The sequence below is a fragment of the Stigmatopora argus genome, chromosome 6 (genome assembly GCF_051989625.1).
Source record: "Stigmatopora argus isolate UIUO_Sarg chromosome 6, RoL_Sarg_1.0, whole genome shotgun sequence".
Taxonomy (NCBI): Eukaryota; Metazoa; Chordata; class Actinopteri; order Syngnathiformes; family Syngnathidae; genus Stigmatopora; species Stigmatopora argus.
In genome coordinates this window covers 667077-685965 of record NC_135392.1, presented here as the reverse complement: position 1 = coordinate 685965, position 18889 = coordinate 667077, and the positions used below count along the sequence as shown (strand labels likewise).

At 42.4% G+C, this 18889-nt stretch overlaps 2 protein-coding genes across 2 annotated transcripts in view; one reads left to right on the top strand and one right to left on the bottom strand.

Moving 5' to 3' along the window:
- Positions 1-18889, bottom strand: part of LOC144075306 (uncharacterized) — a 98328-nt gene that overhangs the window by 56888 nt on the left and 22551 nt on the right. The gene's annotated exons all lie outside the window — the stretch shown is intronic.
- grip2b (glutamate receptor interacting protein 2b) overlaps positions 3657-18889 on the top strand; it is a 28596-nt gene continuing 13363 nt past the window's right edge. The window contains exons 1-5 of the mRNA XM_077602197.1: positions 3657-3720; positions 12022-12114; positions 15034-15111; positions 16844-16979; positions 17821-17966. Of these exons, the coding sequence (XP_077458323.1) occupies positions 3672-3720; positions 12022-12114; positions 15034-15111; positions 16844-16979; positions 17821-17966 (502 nt within the window). The 5' untranslated portion in view covers positions 3657-3671. The remainder of the gene's footprint in view (positions 3721-12021; positions 12115-15033; positions 15112-16843; positions 16980-17820; positions 17967-18889) is intronic.

Sequence of the window (18889 nt, the reverse complement as noted above, 5' to 3'; positions counted from 1 at the left end):
ATATACACATATACACATACACGTATACGTATACACATATATACATATACATACACATAGATGTACATGCATGCATACGGTAGGTCTTAACACTCAGCCATTTGTTTTGTTAAAAAGCCTGACAGCTGATGGGAGGGAGGAATTTACTGAAAGATCCATTTTGGAAAAGAATACGTATGTGTTTATATCTTGTTAAAAAATAGATGGATAAATTTAAAAAAAAATTAAGTTTAAAACAATGTTTAAAAAAAAGAACCCTATGTAGATAGCTTTTGTTTTTATTTGCCATTGACAGCAATTGACCCGTTTTGAATTCCCGGTTGAAACGGATTGGACGCCGATTGCCACCCACGACTGTTTTCCAACTCGCTTGAGCTCCTCTAGCCGACTCTGTGATTGGCTGCTTTCTGCTCCGTTTTGGTTAAGCTAACGATTGGTCGCTGAAATCTGGAATTGGGGACTTTTAGACTTCTAATACTAAATTGGGGATTGGATTGGAAGCTTTTGGATTTCTTGGGAGGAACTCTGCGTTTTTTTTTCGCCCGTCGAGCGAACGAACGATCCGACGTGTCTTTGATGAATGTTTTATCCCGTCGAAGCACATTTGTGACACATTGGGAGCAGCGACAAGCCGCCGCCACGCTGGTGACGGGCGGAAGGCAAATCGCGACATTTTCATAATAAATGATGACAAAACAAATCACCGCGTGAGGAAGGATGACAAAAGTGTGTCGTGGACTTTGTCCGCCGTTGACGCCTATTGCCGTCGGATGGCTTTGCTTGTTGCCGGGCAAATTCATCGTCACATTTGATTAGAAACGTGGCTTTTTGGTCATTTTGGCTTCTTCTTTGTGTTCAAATTTTGAACTGAATTTTGCCAATTGTTCTTTAATCATTGGACTCTTATTGTCGGTAAATTTTTTTAATACATTTGAATCATTACCTATTTCACATGTGTCAAAGTGGCGGCCCGGGGGCCAAATCTGGCCCGCCGCATCATTTTGTGTGGCCCGGGAAAGTCAGTCATGAGTGCTGACTTTCTGGTTTAGGATCAAATTAAAATGAAGAATATAGATGTATATTACATTTCCTGATTTTCCTCCTCTTTAAATCAATCATTGTAATTTTTTAATCATTTTTTTCTGTGTTTTTAGTTCCAAAATCATTTTGTGAAATCTAAAAATATATATATAAAAAAAGCTAAAATTAACATTGTTTTAGATCTTTAAAAACTGAATATTCAGGGATTTTAATCCAGTTCTTTAAATCAATAATTGTAATTTTTTAAAATAATTTTTTCGGTGTTTTTAGTTCAAAAATCATTTTGTAAAATCTAAAAATATATTTAAAAAAAGCTAAAATTAACATTGTTTTAGATCTATAAAAAACTGAATATTCAGGGATTTTAATCCAGTTCTTTAAATCAATAATTGTAATTTTTTAATCATTTTTTTTGGTGTTTTTAGTTCAAAAATCATTTTGTAAAATCTAAAAAAATATATAAAAAAACCTGAAATAAACATTATTTTAGATCTATAAAAAACGGAATATTCAGGGCTTTTAATCCAGTTCTTTTAATCCATTTATTAAAAAAAAAATCTAAATATTATATCTAAAATGGTCCTGCCCAAATGAAATCGAGTTGACAATAATGCGGCCCGCGAACCAACCCGAGTCTGACACCCCTGATCTCTATCAAATAATACTTCTTTGAAAACCTAAGTGTATTCCACTTTGGTGCTTAACTTTTTCCCTATTTTTCCCCTCCTTTCTCTTCTAAGCCCGAAAAAAAACCAAAATATTGAAAGAATGATCCCAATATGACAGCGCCATTTTATCCCCCCAATCCGCCAAGTCCTATTCACATTCCCAACGTGGAAATGTCTTCTTTCTGACACTTTTTTTTTCTTTTTCCATTTTTGTCACTCTCTTCAGTTGTTTTTATTTTCACCTCTACATTTCGACGAGGCGGCGTACAGAACAAAGTCCCTTTTTTTTGAGGACTTTAAAAGTATCGCTGGCTGGCCTGTTTTGACAGCGCGGAGGAGGAAGACGACTGGCGTTGTTTGACTCGCCGTCCCCTCGTCGCGCTCCGCCTAAAATTAAATCCTGTGAACCTCGCGAGGATCACAGCAGACATTCTCAAATACCACGTGGCAAAAAAATAAGGCTAATGCCAAAGCTTCAGGCTAGCAATACTAGTTTTACAATGTAAATACAGCACATGTGTCAAAGTGGCGGCCCGCGGGCCAAATCTGGCCCGCCACATCATTTTGTGTGGCCCGACAAAGTAAACCATGAGTGCCGACTTTCTGTTTTAAAATCAAATTAAAATAGAGTATAGATGTATATTACATTTCCTGATTTCCCCCCTTTTAAATCAATCATTGTCATTTTTTTAAATCCATATTTTCTTTGTTTTTAGTTCAAAAATCATTTTGTAAAATCTAAAAATATATTTTAAAAAAGCTGAAATAAACATTGTTTTAGATCTATAAAAAACTGAATATTCAGGCATTTTAATCCAGTTGTTTAAATCAATAATTGTCATTTTTAAATCCATTTTTTCGGTGTTTTTAGTTCAAAACTCATTTTGTAAAATCTAAAAATATATTTAAAAAAAAAGCTGAAATAAACATTGTTTTAGATCTATAAAAAACGGAATATTCAGGGTTTTTAATCCAGTTCTTTATATCAATAATTGTAATTTTTAAATCCATTTTTTCGGTGTTTTTAGTTCAAAAATCATTTTGTAAAATCTAAAAATATATATAAAAAAGCTGAAATAAACATTGTTTTAGATCTATAAAAAACTGAATATTCAGGGATTTTAATCCAGTTCTTTTAATCCATTTATTAAAAAAAATCTAAATATTACATCTAAAATAGTCCGGCCCACGTGAAATCGAGTTGACGTTAAAGCGGCCCGCGATCCAAACTGAGTCTGACACCCCTGAAATACATGGTCATTGCTAATAGTAGATTTAGCTAGCGTAGGCAAAAATATTAGGAGAAAAGATGAATCATTTACCTGTTAACATCCAATTTTGTCAACTGCCTTATGACTGCTATTACAATGTAATTACTGGGTCATTACCTAGTATATAATTAGCTAGCTTACTCCTAGCAAACGCAAAATTATTAGGAGAAATGACGAAATGGTTTGCCTGTTGACATCCGATTTGACCACCTGCCTTATTTGGCTTTTTTTCCTGGCTTCTCCCGGCGATGGACAGCCAGGCCGTCCGTCATTGGTCAGGTGGTTCACCTGTCGAGCTACGCTTTCATCTTTCCGCGGCGGTACTTTCATCACCTGGCGTGCCGTGCCCCCCACGCGGGGAATCTGGCGAGTGGCGGAATGAAAAACAAAAAAACTGGGGCATCCCGAGTCCCCCAGGCTTAGAGCGCCAACTTTTTTTTGCGCATAATCACAAGATGGTGCAATGACAAAAAAGAAAGTCGGCGAGCGCCAACCCGAATAATACATTTGACTGTCGTTAAAATAGTCATAAAAGGAAGTTGATTACGCGGCGGGGCGGGACGTGTTTTGGGGGTGGTGAAGCGAGAGAGTGAGCGAGAGAGCGAGGGAGCGAGCAAGTGAGGGAGGGAGGGGTGCAAACCCAAGTTGCGCTTCCCTCTTTTTCCCGTCTGCGAGCGAGGAGGTGGCGGCCATGCTTTTTCTTCAAGCCATATTGAAAAGACGACTTCTACTGCACAAAGGTGAAACTCTTCACTTCACCCTCACCTCCAACTTTTGACAAATGTATCTTTTGCTTCCGTTAGCGACGAACGTGCGCCTCTTTTTTTCCCAAAAAACTTTCCACCCATTGATTTGGGTCGCCGTCTGGAATGGAACGTGCTCATTATTGATGTGTATTGATTGACTCATTGATGATGTTGTTATGACATCGTAATAACTGCTTTGTAGTACTCATGCATGTGTGATGACTTGGTGATGACGTTCATCGCAAAAAGCGGAATGTGTTCACCGACTGACTGGCTTTGATGGCGATAGGCGACCAATCCTATTGGACGGGAATCGTTTGACATAGTCAACAAAATACTAAAGGCTTTTAAATCATTTACTGCTTCCAATACATTGTGCTTATTACAAATGTCAGTCATTGCAATGTAACGGCATGCTGATAAACGGGCTAACTCATTTGCGCCTTTTTTCATGGCAATAGATGTCCAAACCATTCGGACAAGGATGGTCGGCGGCGGTCAGTCCACGCCAAAAAAATGCCTTTGCTGCCTCAAGTCGATGGTTTTTATCGTCTTTGTTTGCGACGACGTGGTCACCGCACATTGATGAAATGGTTCAATTCCTCATTGACGGTGATGGGAGGCCAAAGCAGTTGGACTGGGAGGGCAGGCAGCGATCATGAGATGAGTCGTAGAGAATAATGCATGTGTTTATTCCTTCTCTGGCTCATGTATGTGTCCATAAATATCGTCTAATGAGAGTAGAGTTAATTAAAAATTCTCCCGGTTCGTCTATCGGCGTCAAAGGCGACTTTTTTTTAAAGGGAAAAATCAGATTTGTGTGCGTTGAGGACGAAGCCGTTCGTTCCCACGTTTGTCGGTTTGTCTGACGAGCGTCGGTCCCCTCTGATCATTTATTTATGGATTTGGGGATCTCCGCCTTTGAAGTGTCGGGCTCCACGGCCAACCACGGAAGGGAAACGGGGACAAAAGCATCCGTTGCCTTTTGGGCTTCGCTCGAGATGCTCGGGATTCGAACCGCTCACTCCAAAAAACAAAGCAAATGGCTGTATTTGGGCCTCGGTGTCGGCTTGTCAAAATGGGTTAGCGCAAGGGTGTCAAACTCGGGTTGGTTCGTGGGCCGCATTAACATCAACTTGATTTCATGTGGGCCGGACTATTTTAGATATCATATTTAGATATTTTTAAATAAATGGATTAAAATAATTGGAAAAAATCCTGAATATTCAGTATCTAATTGATCTAAAACAATGTTTACTTTAGCTTTTTAAAAATATTTTTTTAGATTTTACAAAATGATTTTTGAACTAAAAACACAGAAAAAATGGATTAAAAAATGAGAATTATTGATTTAAAAGGGGGGAAATCAGGAAATGTAATATACATCTATACTCTTCATTTTCATTTGATCCTAAAACAGAAAGTCGGCACTCATGATCTACTTTTTTTTAATTGGATTATAAGAACTGGATCAAAATCCCTAAATATTCAGTTTTATTTATAGATATAAAACTCTTTATTCGAACTTTTTTTCTTAGTAAGGGAAAACATCTAATAATCATTTGTTTTTCATTTCAAATGGAAACATTTTTTTTAACTATATTCAATATTAAAGTGGAAAACGAAAATATTTTTATATATTTATTTTTAGATTTTACAAAATGCTTTTTGACCTAAAAACACCAAAAGAAAAAAATAACGAAAATATTTTTATATATTTATTTTTAGATTTTACAAAATACTTTTTTACCTAAAAACACCAAAAGAAAAAAAATGGATAAAAATTGCAATTATTGATTTAAAAAGGGGAAAATCAGGAAATATAATATACATCTATAATCTTCATTTGAATTTGATCCTAAAACAGAAAGTTAGCACTCATCATTTACTTACTCGGGCCACACAAAATGATGCGGCGGGCCAAATTTGGCCCCCGGGCCACCACTTTGACACCTGTGGCTTAGCGTGTCTCTTCCTGTTTTGCTACTCTCTCTTCAAATTTGATAACCGCCGGAAAAAGCCCATGTGTGCAAATATGACCTGGAAATATCTGCTTCAAACCAAAATGGCAGACGCGTGCTGTCTTTTCAGATCTTCAGACTTTTTGGCAGCTTTACCTACGCTCGACGTGTCGACCCAATTTGGTGAAGCCAAGTAAGACGGTCTTCGGGGCTTGTATTATTATTGTGTTCTTTTCAGATTAAAATCAAATCAAATCAAAAGCCTTTATTATCATTATACACAATTGCGTATAACGGAATTGGTGGTACTATTCCACAAAGTGCGTTTTCCCAGTAAAAACATAATTAACGATAAGAATGAGAATACAAAACACCAAACTGTAGAGCAGAGAGCCACTGCACCCATGCGCGCCGCCATCTTGGATCCAGATTCAGTTAAGCTGAGTGGAAAATGTCTGGTACTACAAACCAAAATGGCGGACTTCCTGTGTTTTTTCAGGAATTTTCTCTTGAGACTTTTTTTGTGGGTCGACTCACGATGGACAATGTTAGCAAAGTTAAGATTCCTGGCTAAAATGGACTTGAGAGGCTGAATTTGCATTTATTTTTTGAACCGTCAAAACGGATTGGACGTCTGTCGCCGTCAATGGCGGCCAATGAGTGGCTGGCTGACCTTTTTTGTTGTTTCCCGTCAGCGTGGCCTCGCCCGCCGCCCTCTCTGAAATGCAGATGCACCGCCTTTGATTTTGTCGCTAGAGATTAATTAGCGCCTCAACATGAGGCCGGCCTATTTATACCGGCGGCCGCAAGAGGGAAACAAGATGGAGGCCGAATTAAGACGGGAAGGAAATAAGAACAATTTAACATTCTCATTCCTCAATTCATCTGCTTTACATTCAAAAAGGTCGTTAACCAAAACATGTAGTAGGTATTTTTGGGTCTGTTGTTTGCTAGCTAATGTCACATTTGATTTTTTAATGCTATCCAGGCTGGTCGCCGGTCTTTTGGTTGCCGATCTTTTGATCGCCTGGAAGGTTATTGATAATTACCATTTAAAATTGTTGCTCAAATTCCCTAAATACAAACTGCGAATGACTATTTAGTCATACTTAATGCCCTATTAATTATTAGGCTAAAGAAAAGCTCCACATTTCCCGGACTTTTATTGTTTTTTGTTGGAGAACTTGTTAAGACCCTGACTGACATCGCTTCTTAAAGGGACAGCGCATGTACATCCAAACTCTTCTACACTCACGCGTCAGCTCAGTGAAACTGCTCATGACCATTGTTGGCTTTTATTAATGCGTAGACCGTCTTGTTTACCTTGTTTTGTCGCCGGTCTTTTGGTCGCCGGTCTTTTGGTCGCCCGTTGTTTGGATCCGGGTGACCAAAAGACCGGCGACCAAATGACCGCACATGATCCAGGCTAAAGTCAACCAACTTTTCTATAATTATTGGGCTAATTTTGTTTGTTGGCACATCAGGGTGCATGTTTGCTAGTTAGCAAGTAAAAATGCTCATTTCTTGATGCTATTTTCTGGGCTCATTCCACCCTCGCAAGCCAAATTTACAGCCCATTTCCACAAAAGTTTTTTTTTTTTCTTATCGCCGTTGTGCCAACTCTGAGTATTTGCTGGCTAATTTAGCACAGGCTCAGTCCCCATTTCCAACGTTTGCTAATATGCACCAGACTTTCCGGCTACTTTAGCTCATAATTGTAGCGCGCACGCGCTATCCATCCACTTTCTGACGTGCACGCACGCGCGCGCTGTCATTTGCCACTTCAAGAGTCTTAGCCGTCATCATCCCAGAGCCTATTCATTTGCACTCCAATCCTTTAGAGGGAGGAAGTGCGAGATAAGACCGGCGGTCGGACCGCCACCGCTACGCCGCTACGCCAGCACGCCGTTATGAGTCATTCTCAAGTGTGCTTGATTTGCCGCCATCCTCCTTTGCCTCCCTTTGTCCTTTAATGCTAGCTCACGCATTCGCACACGCGTACAATATGCAGCACAAGTGACATAATTGGGCGAAATTCCATTTTTGGGCTATTTTGTTTTTGTCATCATCACGCCAGGGGTTCTTCTCTTGCCGGCGAATTGTCATGTTTGTCATCTCATTGCATGCTTTTGGGTTCATGGCAAATACTTGCTGGCTAATTACAGATTTTTTTTTACTTTGTAACTTTTCAAGTTTGCGAGCTAATGTCACATTTGTAAGCTAATTAATTCTGTTCTGTAGCTCACTTCACATATTGTTGAGTAATTTATGAAGATTTAAAGGCTCATTTTCATCTGTCCTGTGGCTTACTTTACATCTTTATTGGCTCGTACGGCATTCTACGGCTAATTTTACCTGTTTGGAGGGCAATGTGCCATGTTAAACGGCTAGTTTTGTTAATAACATGAATGTGTTCATTTCTTTCTGTGGCTTACAGCACACGTTTTTTGGCTAATTTACTGTACTATAGTGTTTGCCAGTTAATATCATAATTGTGGGATAAAATCAAATGTTTGCATAGATTTGTTTGGCTAATTTCCCCATTTTGTTGGCTCATTATTATTTGACGTTTCCACATGACTTCGGGCAAAATTAGGCTGACGTCACATGATTGCGACTATCAACTTTTGGTCATTGTTTATGTGTCCCCGGTTCCAAGCACCGCCCCCCGCCTGTAAATTTGTTTTGGTTCTTTATTTTCCCCTGAGTTTTGTCTTAAGGTTTACTTTTAGTGAACAGGTTTGTGTAATAAGGACTGTTTAGTGTACCCTATTCCTGTCTGCCTGCGTAATTACAATTTGCTCCATTTCGGCTTTTCCCCATATGTAGTTTGCTAGTTAATTTCACATTTAGTATATAGGCTAACTTGCTGGGTCTTGTGGTGAAGGCGCAATACCTGGTAAATATCATTTTATAAACGCTAATTACACTTGTTCTATGAATAAGGTGAGATGTTTGCTAGCTTGAATGAACATTTCTAGAGTATTTTCTCGTGTTTTGTGGTGAACGTCACGTGTTTACTTTCTTATTTTGTAAACTTTATTCTTATGGTTGGTTTGCTAGCTAATTTAACATTTAAGGCTAACTTGCTCGGCCCTGTGGCGAAGGCACGATACCTGGTGAATATCATTTTATAGGCTAATTTCACTTGTTTTGTGGAAAAGGTGAGATGGTAGTTTTAATTAACATTTATAGGTTTATTTATCGTGTTCTGTGGTGAACGTCGCGTGTTTACTTTAATTTTGTAGTGTAAAAAAATAGAATTAACTCATTAATTCACCAGCCAAAGAAAGCATTGTCTACTAACCACATAGCCTCATTATTCATGCACATTACTTGTATTATTGATGATATCTATATTTTTATATTTGATTTTTTGATTTCTTTTTTTTCAATTCATTTATATTTTTCTATTGCAGCAACCACCATTATGTATTTCATACAGCAGGTGTTTTTCTTACTACTTGTATTCGTTTTTTCGTCAAAATGGGTTTGCTAGCTAATTTAACATTTAAAGGTTAACTTGCTCGGTCGTGTGGTTAAAGCACAATACCTGGTAAATATCTTTTTTAGGCTAATTTCCCCTGGTCTGGTGACGTATTTGCTATCTTGAATTAACATTTATATGCTATTTTCTCGTCTTCTGCGGTGAACGTCACGTGTTTGTCTTATTTTGTAGAATGTATTCTGGTCTTCTGTGGTTGGTTTTCTAGCTAATTTAACATTAACGGCTAACTTGTTCGATCCTGTGGTGAAGGTCACGTTTTCTGTTAAGTAACCATTTTTTTAGGCTAATTCCTTCTGTTCTGTGGCTAAGGTTGCATGTTGTTTTTGGGGCTAATTTACTGATTTTACGATAACTTGGCCTCTTGTGGCGAATTTTGACATCTCGTTGCCTATTGGTTGGAACACAACCGAAGGAAGGAAGTGGCAAAAGCAGCTGCGGGCGCGTTTGTGTGAGTCAGACGGGATGCCAAGTGATGCTGATGCAAAGATGCAGAATGAACTTTTTATTATTTTTTTTAGGGAAGAAAAGTAGGTCAGGCAGAGGCGGGCGGGCGAGCGAGCGAGCGAGTCGGCTCCAAAAACAACTGACCAAAACGCTCACACCGCGAGACGGAGCGTAAATAAGGCTTATTACTGGCAACACGCACGCTGCCGTGTGTTTGTAAATGCTTTCAAATATGTCAACGTGCGTGTGCGGGGGTGCAAGGGCTCACTGCTATATGACTGTCATTTCTCCCAAAACAAATAACTCTTTGCATCCTTGCTTATGTCCTCACATGGTCACCTTGTCACATCTAGATTATTATGTCATTGTTTCCACAAGTGGTTTCGTAACTTGATTTATTTTGAAAGTAGAGACCTGTGATGATAACAATAAGCTGTAATTTGTTCCAATAGTTTATTATCTGTAGCCCCTCTCATCCTCACACCCTTGTTATAATTTTTCATCAGATCTATACATCCATCCTGACTCCTGACGTTCCTTCATCTTTACATCTTCTCATACTCTCTTGCATCTCCACTCACTCGTTGTTTTTTAATGCTACATCCTGACCACTCGCTGGAATCCATCCATACATCTTCAACTCCTTGCACCTTAAGTACTTTTCCACCTGACTTTCTCTCGTCGTCACATTCTCATCTCCTAAATCACGCTGACATCCGTATTTAGCGCAGACCGCCCTTTTGCAGCTGCACGCGCTATTATCCTGACATTCTTTTGTAATCTGGCAACCCGCCCCCCACTGGAATCCATACACCTTCAATTACATCCTCACCCGCTTGCATGCTAACATATTGGCCATCTCACTCTCTCTCATCCTAAGTAATCTTCACATCCATACTCACTGTCTGCAGACTCTCTCAGCCTTTAGCACCCCCAGCATCCTTCTCTCTCTCTCTCTCCACCCTGACTTTCTCTCCTACAGAAATCTTTACATCTGAGAGCTTTACTCTCTCACATCTTCACACACATTTCCCCTTATATGTTGGTCGCCCCCGGGATCCCGACGTCCTTACCGTATTTTCACGACTATTTGGCGCATCGTATTTTACGCCGCAGTGTCAGTAACGAGTGCTATTTCTGTATTTTAGACACACAAAGCACGCACCATTTCATTAGACGCATATATATTATATATTATATATGGATGAACATCGAAACGCAATAGCGCTGGCTACCGGAAGCAGCCTATTTCCGGGTTCCGGTGCGCAGTGACTGCTGGGAAATATAGTTCTTGCACGCTACAAACATGTTTTAAAAAGGCAACGGAAGCAATACTGAGTTCGTTTGTACTTTGTTTAGACATTTTACAACTTATTCGCGTCATCATCACCCACAAATCCATCAAAGTCCTCATTTTCTGTGTCCGAGTTAAACAATTGCCCAAATGCGTCTTCCAAAACGCCCGCGGTTGTAGTTCTTAAGCCTCCGGGAATGACGGCAAGCTCCGAGTTATTATATATAATATATATATAGTTTGCAGTCTACCTTTGAATGCTCCGTTGAAGCCAACATCTAGCGACAGGATTTCTTTTGTAAATACAGCCGAAATGACGGCGAGCACCAAATTAGTGTGGTCGCCGTCATACTGAGTGTATTGAAGAACTCTATCCCAGCAGTCACTGCGCAGTACTTTATCTACGGGAAAATAGTAGAGTCGGGGGCTGGTTTCCGTAGTTGTCCTATCGACTGATTTATTTTATTTTATCCTGATAACAATTTTAGTATTGGTCCATATATAAAGCGCACTGGATTATACGGCGCCTTGTCTATTTTGGAGAAAATCTTTGACGTTTATGCGCGCCTTATAGTCGTGAAAATACGGTAATTCCGTACGCCTTCACCTGCTTGCATTCCAACATCTGGTCACCCTCACTTTCTCTCATCCTGGTGTTGTCTTCAAGTACCTTAAGTAAATCCCGGCGTCCACGCTGACTGCAGACCCCCTTACGCTCAGCCCCCTTTATCACCACTTATGCTCGCAATCCACGCATTGTCACTTTCTCTCCTTCTGACATCTTTACATGTCTTTATCTTTGCGTCCCCCCCTCCCTCCCTCCTTCCCTCCCATCCTTACATCCTCACCTCCTTCCCTCCTGACATCTTTACCTCTCTCCCTCTCTGTTTCTCTCTCTCGGGGGTTTGGAGCGGTAGTAACGTAAGCGCCAGTCATCTTTGATCATCGCAGTCGGCTCCCCGAGCGCTCGGCGGTCCGCATCTCTCTCTCTCTCTCTCTCTCTTTCTCTCTCTTTATCTCTCTTTATCTCTCGCTCTCTCACTTTCCCGGTTCCCGACGCTTTACCTCTCCTCTCTCTTCCCCATTAGCGCGCCAGCGTTCCCGCGTGAGGCGGCCGATCTCGTCCATGTCGGCGGTCATGTTTTGCGGTTTGCGGAGGGACGTCGGGGCCGGCGGTGGCGGTGAGTGGAAGGAGGATCGATCGGGGGAGTCTGTCGTGGCATCAAGTGAGATGCAGGGGGCGCCGTGGAGTCCGGGAAGGACGTGGGTGAGAGAAATATTCTTTCCGGACTCCGAACCTGGTCTCTCTGGTCCTTGGTTGCCATTGACGGCGCTCGACATATCATTATTTTGACTGGAAGAGACCAATGAACATTGGTTTCATTTTGAGCGGGCTCGAGGGACTCCGAGCCTGTAGGGGGCATCGTAGGGGAATGATGTCTCGTATTCCTCGTTTTACAGTATTTCTCACGTGTGCTAGCATAATCTAATTTTCCACTTTTTTTGTTGCCAGATTTTAAGTTTGGTCGCTAACTTTGTGACCGGCCCCTAAAAGTTCAATTTGGTCATAATATTTTGTGTTAAATGAGCTAAATATGCACTTACTTTTCATCTTTTTATGGCTATTTTTTGGATTTGGCTAAATTATGGATACTCATTTATTCCATATTTGATTTGCTAATTGAGTGTGTTAGCTAAAAGATGATTTTTGTGATAGTTATGTTTGCTGGTCACATTTTCTTGATATTTGCTGGGTAATATACATGTTTGTTAATTTCTGGCAGGCTAATTGATCTTGCTTTCCCATTTCATGTTTTCGGGTTAACGCCGAACATTTGCCGACAAATAACTTGGCCGAGCTAAGCTAACGTTCCCACATTTGTCGGCTATTTTGCCCCGCCCGAGGCCAACGTCGGTTTTACTGCCGCCGAATGTAACTTTTGCGGACGTCTGCCACTTTGCTAGCTTATTTCTGATGTTGTGATGAGCTAATTAGGCAATTGCACCATGTATTTTTCAGCTCCATTGACTCGCGCCATCAACCAAATTGCAGCACATGGTCCTTCGTCGAAGTGGCGCGAAAGCACCGGTCCAGTTTGCAACACGTGCCATTAGCGGCGCAAATGTTGTTTCCGCGTCGGTCGATTGTCGAGCGCCAGATGCCCGCGGGCGCCGGAGAGCAGATGTTTGCTTCTGTTGCTTTCCGTCGCGTCAAACGTCAGATGAAGGCCCGTTAAATTTCAAGTGGGTGGAGTTTTTGCTAGCCAACTAATCTACTTTGAATGTGTTCTGTGCTGACAGAGCAATCGACACGGCGCCCCTTAACGCATTCGTCAAACGAGCCTCATCCTATTTGGCGCCCCCGGCCAGCGTGGCGGGAGGGAGCCAACGCGTTCGGAGGCCCGACGGCTCGTTTTGTCGTACTCCGACGCCCGCCGGGCCTCGGGGGAAATCCCACGGATCGATCGCTAGCTAATGGGGGAGCGCTTTTGCTTCCGACCGCGCTTCGGAATCATGCCGACGGTGGCTACGGGAGGGGTCGGGGGGCACGGCGGGTTACTCGTTACCTTGCATCATCGCCGTCGTCTTATCTTCCATCTGGGGAACGCGGTCGGTCACGCTAATTTCTGGGTTTACGGCACCAGTGTCGTGAAAATAAAAGCTAAAGTGCCTGCCAGGCAGAACGAGCTAGAAAGGGTTCTTTGATCGGACGTCACAAATCATGTCATCCTCACTCACCCAATTGGATTCTAACGTGTCTTGTGTGTCTTTGATGACGGACGTCACAAATCATGTCATCCTCACTCCCCCAATTGGATTCTAACGTGTTTTGTGTGTCTTTGATGACGGACGTCACAAATCATGTCATCCTCGCTCACCCAATTGGATCCTAACGTGTCTTGTGTGTCTTTGATGACGGACGTCACAAATCATGTCATCCTCACTCACCCAATTGGATCCTAACGTGTCTTGTGTGTCTTTGATGACGGACGTCACAAATCATGTCATCCTCACTCACCCAATTGGATCCTAACGTGTCTTGTGTGTCTTTGATGACGGACGGTCTTAACTCTGAAAAGCTCGCTCTCCCTCCTGTTTTTGGTTTTCAAATTCCAGCATGTCTGTCACCATTGTTTTCAGAGAGCACGTGACCAGCATAGGAGCCCCCCCCCTCGCCATCAAAACTCCAAGCCCCCCATTCTGACACATTGGGCCGCAATTAAGCACAACACAAAAGCCATTAAGCTTCTTAATTACTGCTTGTTCTTTCGACTGGCCTGCTTACGTGGGCGGCACGCTTCCCACAGGACTGTGCGTGCGTGTGTATGCGTACGTACCACCGTGTGTGTACGTTAGTGTGTGTGTGCGCCAGCCAAGGCGAGTTAACGACGGTGGCTCTTTGTGATGTGGACGCCTGCTAATTACATGTCGCTTTGGCCGCCTGCTAATTACATGTCGCTTTGGCCAATTTCAGCATGCTAATGATTGCAATCAGGCGCCTTTGCAATTTCTTAGCAAGCGCCCGCTTGGCAGAGCGTGCCAGACCTGGGAAAAGTTTCTTTGACTACTTGGACAGCGTACCCGGACAATTCGCCGAAAGACGTTTGGCCGACGGACAGTTCGCCGAACAGACGTTTCGCCGAAACGGGATTTGCGCGCTCGCCCGCCCCCGGATCGTGTGTGTACATGGTTTTCAACCTCGGCCCGCGGGCCATATACGGCCCGTTACAGATAACATTCATTTAGGAATAACAAGGGCATGTACTGCCCCCCGCTGGACATATTTCTAAATACAAGTACATACTAATATGTGCTGCCAATTTTTTATATTTTTTATTTTATCCTTGCGTTTAAAGTAGTAGCCATTTGGACACGCAATGTAATTTATCAAAGCTGGGGATTGACGTCTGACACTGAGAAAAAACAACAGTAGAAGACTTATGTGAAATTCTAGAGAACAATACCCTTCATTTTCTGGACCGCTTATTCGAAATATTTGAACTTTGCATAAATCAACTTAAAGGAAGTTTGATGCCACGAGCAAACCGGGTCCTAAATCCGCTTTTGTCAGCCAGCCCGTTCGTTGTGTTTGTGCGCAGATGACGGACCGTACGGGAAGACCAAAGACGTCTCTGGACCGGAACACAACGCCGCCTCCAGGAGACACAGCATACCAGGCACGTGGCCATTCATTCGCCGCCGTTGACGGCCATAAGCGTCACCAATGAGTTAACACGTTCGTTCGTACTCTGCATTGCAATTAAGCTCATTGTATTTACGCCTTTGGTAGAAGAGGACCGTCCATTTCGGGCAGTGAATGAGTTATCTTATAAAAGTTGAAATTGATTGGACGCCTATGGCCGTCACTATGCGGCAAGTGACCTTATGAAAGACCAGATTGTAAATGAATGACACACGGCAAATTGACTCCAGTTTCATGCAAATGTGATCCACCGTATGACTCATTAGCGACTCTCTGCAGATAAACGTGCGTGTGTATGCGTGTGTGTGTGTGTGTGTGTGTGTGTGTGTGTGTGTGTGTGTGTGTGTGTGTGTGCGCGCGCGCGCGCGCGTGTGTGTGTGTGTTTGGGGTGTGAAACACCTCAGTGAACCCAAGCGTCGCCTCGGGGATTGACTTAATCTCGCTAATCTATCACAGCGGCACTCTGTCTCACCTGTTTTTCGGGGTGTGCGCACACATACGTGTGTGTGTGTGTGTGTGCGCCCATGTTTTGAGGGGCATGCGTTTGGCTATTTGTCTTTGCATTTTGTGTTGTGTTATGCTAAAATCAAATGAGCTACGTTATTGTAATAATGTTATGCTACGCTAAAGTACCCACGGCAACGCACTCGTAACCGAACAAACACATTTAAATTAACTTGGATTAATATATATATATATATAGACACACTCAAACATACGTTTAATGTAAATTTACACAAAACTGAATTCTATTTTTTTTTACCTTCGTTCTGGGCGGGTTAGCGGTTTGCCACGCCTCCACCCTCACGTTCGCTATCGATGGGCTGTTTGCCGTTGTATCGCCTTCAAAATATTCCGAAAATGATGCACACAAATGTCCTCACAATAGGATAACGCACGACCACTTGCCAACCAGAAGTAGTCTTGAATGAGCGATCGCGGGAGCTAACAGGCTAAGGAAGGAATAACAGCCAACCCACGTATTGATTGTGGGTAATGAAATTTTATTCTGAGAAAGGGTACCATTGGCTATCGGTGTTGTGTGCACGAGTATACTTCATTACCCAGAAAGCTCTCTTTTTGCCCGCGCATGCGCGTTGTGCGTTTCCTGGTCGAAACTCGTCTGAATAAATCGTTCAATGCTCGTAGATATCTGTTATACACGAAAGAGATGTGCCAAAAAAGACAGTGCGCTACAATGATAAACAGCCTCTCATGTCATGGCTACCTGGCTTTCTCGCATCTCGAAATTTTTCTCGTATCTAGAGCAAATTATTTGCTCGAAATTTCCTCGTAGGTAGAGCTGCTCGTATGTAGAGGTACCACTCTATGTTAAAGTACTTGTGCGCACTTTTATGTGTGTGTCTATGTGGAGATATTTTGCCTGGGTATTTACGTTTGCTACTTGTGTTTTTCATGCGTGTTTGCGTGCGAGAGCAAATTATTGAATTATATTATTGTTTATTCAATATGTATTTATTTTTCAACGATTCTACGCCCTTGTTTCATTCCCAGTATTGTCATTTGTTTGTTCATTTATCTTTGTGTGATTAAGCGTGCTTGGATCTGAACTGAAGTGTACGGGGGGGGTGTAATACGCCCATGTCGGGGTGCATTTGTTATTCTTTGTGTTTATCTTTCTATTTTTTTGTGTGTGTTTGAATGTTTGCGTGGGCTGCCGTGTGTTGTGTGTGTGTTTTGCTCAGAAGCGCTGCGGGGCGTGACCATGGTGGAGCTGGTGAAGAAGGAAGGCAGCACGTTGGGCCTCACCATCTCCGGCGGAACCGACAAGGACGGCAAGCCGCGGGTCTCCAACCTGCGCCCCGGCGGACTGGCGGCTCGGTACGTCTCGGGCGAGAGAGCGGGCGGCGGGCGTGACGGCTAATAAGACAATAAGACTTCCCGTGTGGGGTTCCAGTTTTATCCAACTTTACAACGTCTTTTTCTTGAGTCTGTATCTGTTTTTGCTACCGCAACCAAGATGGCGCCGTTCAAGTGGCAGCCGGTGGCGGTAGCTCCGTCCACTCTTGCTCGTTTTGTGTTTTTGCTGCTTTTCTGTCTTAATGATTTGATTTGGTGATTCTTAATGATCCCATTGACTTTGATTTGCTTTGTACTTTGTGCTTTTGCTTTGTTGTTCTGCGAACCTTTTTGAAAGAGAGAGCCATAAACAATTCCTATTTTCAAATATTATTCCTTGAGAGCCATAATCACAATTTAAAAGTCAAAACACATGAAAATGTGCGATTTTTTTTTCGTCATTTTACAACTTGTAAAGTACAAAAAGTCTCTTAATTATTTTGACAACATTGTTTAGGTGTTGCTAATCAATGAATGTCAATGAGTTCAATGAGTATCAATGAGAGAATGAATGCAGAAGACTAATTTAAAAAAAAAAAATCAATGCCACAGTGCCCACGTGACGTTCCTATTGGTGCGTTCGGGACTCGGCTCTCTCACCACCGGTTTCCATGTTTTGGCTCAGAGCCATATGCACCCATCAAAAGAGCCACATGTGGCTCCCGAGCCATAGGTTCCCTACCCCTGGTCTAACCTGTAACTATGTGTTTTTTTTCTTCTGTATGCATTCCCCCCTTCCTGCTACTGTGACAATGAAATTTCCCGAATACGGGATGAATAAAGTTATCCAATCCAATCCAATGTGGCCGCCTGGCCGTTGCAGGAGCGACCAGTTGAACGTGGGCGACTACATCAAGTCGGTCAACGGAATCAACCTGACCAAGCTGCGCCACGAGGAAATCATCAGCCTCCTGAAGAACGTCGGCGAACGGGTCCTGCTGGAGGTGGAGTACGAGCTGCCGCCTACAGGTATGCTAACCGCTAACGTCCATTTTCCCGCCCCCGTGTGCGGTTGATTGGTCGCCGGTCTTTTGGTCGCCGGTCTTTTGGTCGCCGGTCTTTTGGTCGCCGGTCTTTTGGTCGCCCGGACCGCTACAACGGGCGACCAAAAGACCAACGACCAAAAGTCCGGCGACAAAACAAGGTAAAACAAGACGGTCTACGCATCAATCAAAGCTAACAATGGCCTTGAGCAGTTTCACTGAGCCGACGTGCGAGTGTAGAAGAGTTTGTATGTACATGCGCTGTCCCTTTAAGAAGCGCCGTCAGTCAGGGTCAAGAACAAGTTCTCCAACAAAAAACCATAAAAGTCCGGGAAGTTTAGAGCTTTTCTTTAGCCTAATAATTAACAGGGCATACCAAGTATGACTAAATAATAATTCACAGTTTGTATTTAGGGAATTTGAGCAACGATTTAAATGGTAATTATCAATAACCTTCCGGGCGACCAAAATAATAATAATAATAATAATAATAATAATCGGACATAGGCCATGTCGTCATTACCACAACACAAAAAGCCTACTTGTCATCACACGCAGAAACTGCGTGTGACGAAATTGATGGTGCTTCTCCATAAGCTACGTTTAATCGGCAAAAGACCTAAATAAGTGTAAGTTACGGACTTGTAATTTGTCATTCCGCTGTTGTGGATACATAGAATTGCCTGTCATTCCTAGCGTTTCAGTGCCGAGATGGCTAGCTAGCACATGTTAACAGAACATTTACACGGCAACAAGAGTGGTTTTGGATGCTTCTTGGGCCTCTTTGAAGCCCAATATTTGTGTCTTTGATACATGTACTGCTCGCCTATTATTTATTCACCATGCCCGTTTTGGGGGAGTCTTTGATGACTTTTCATGTATATCTCGGACAACTCCCAGGGTGTGTCT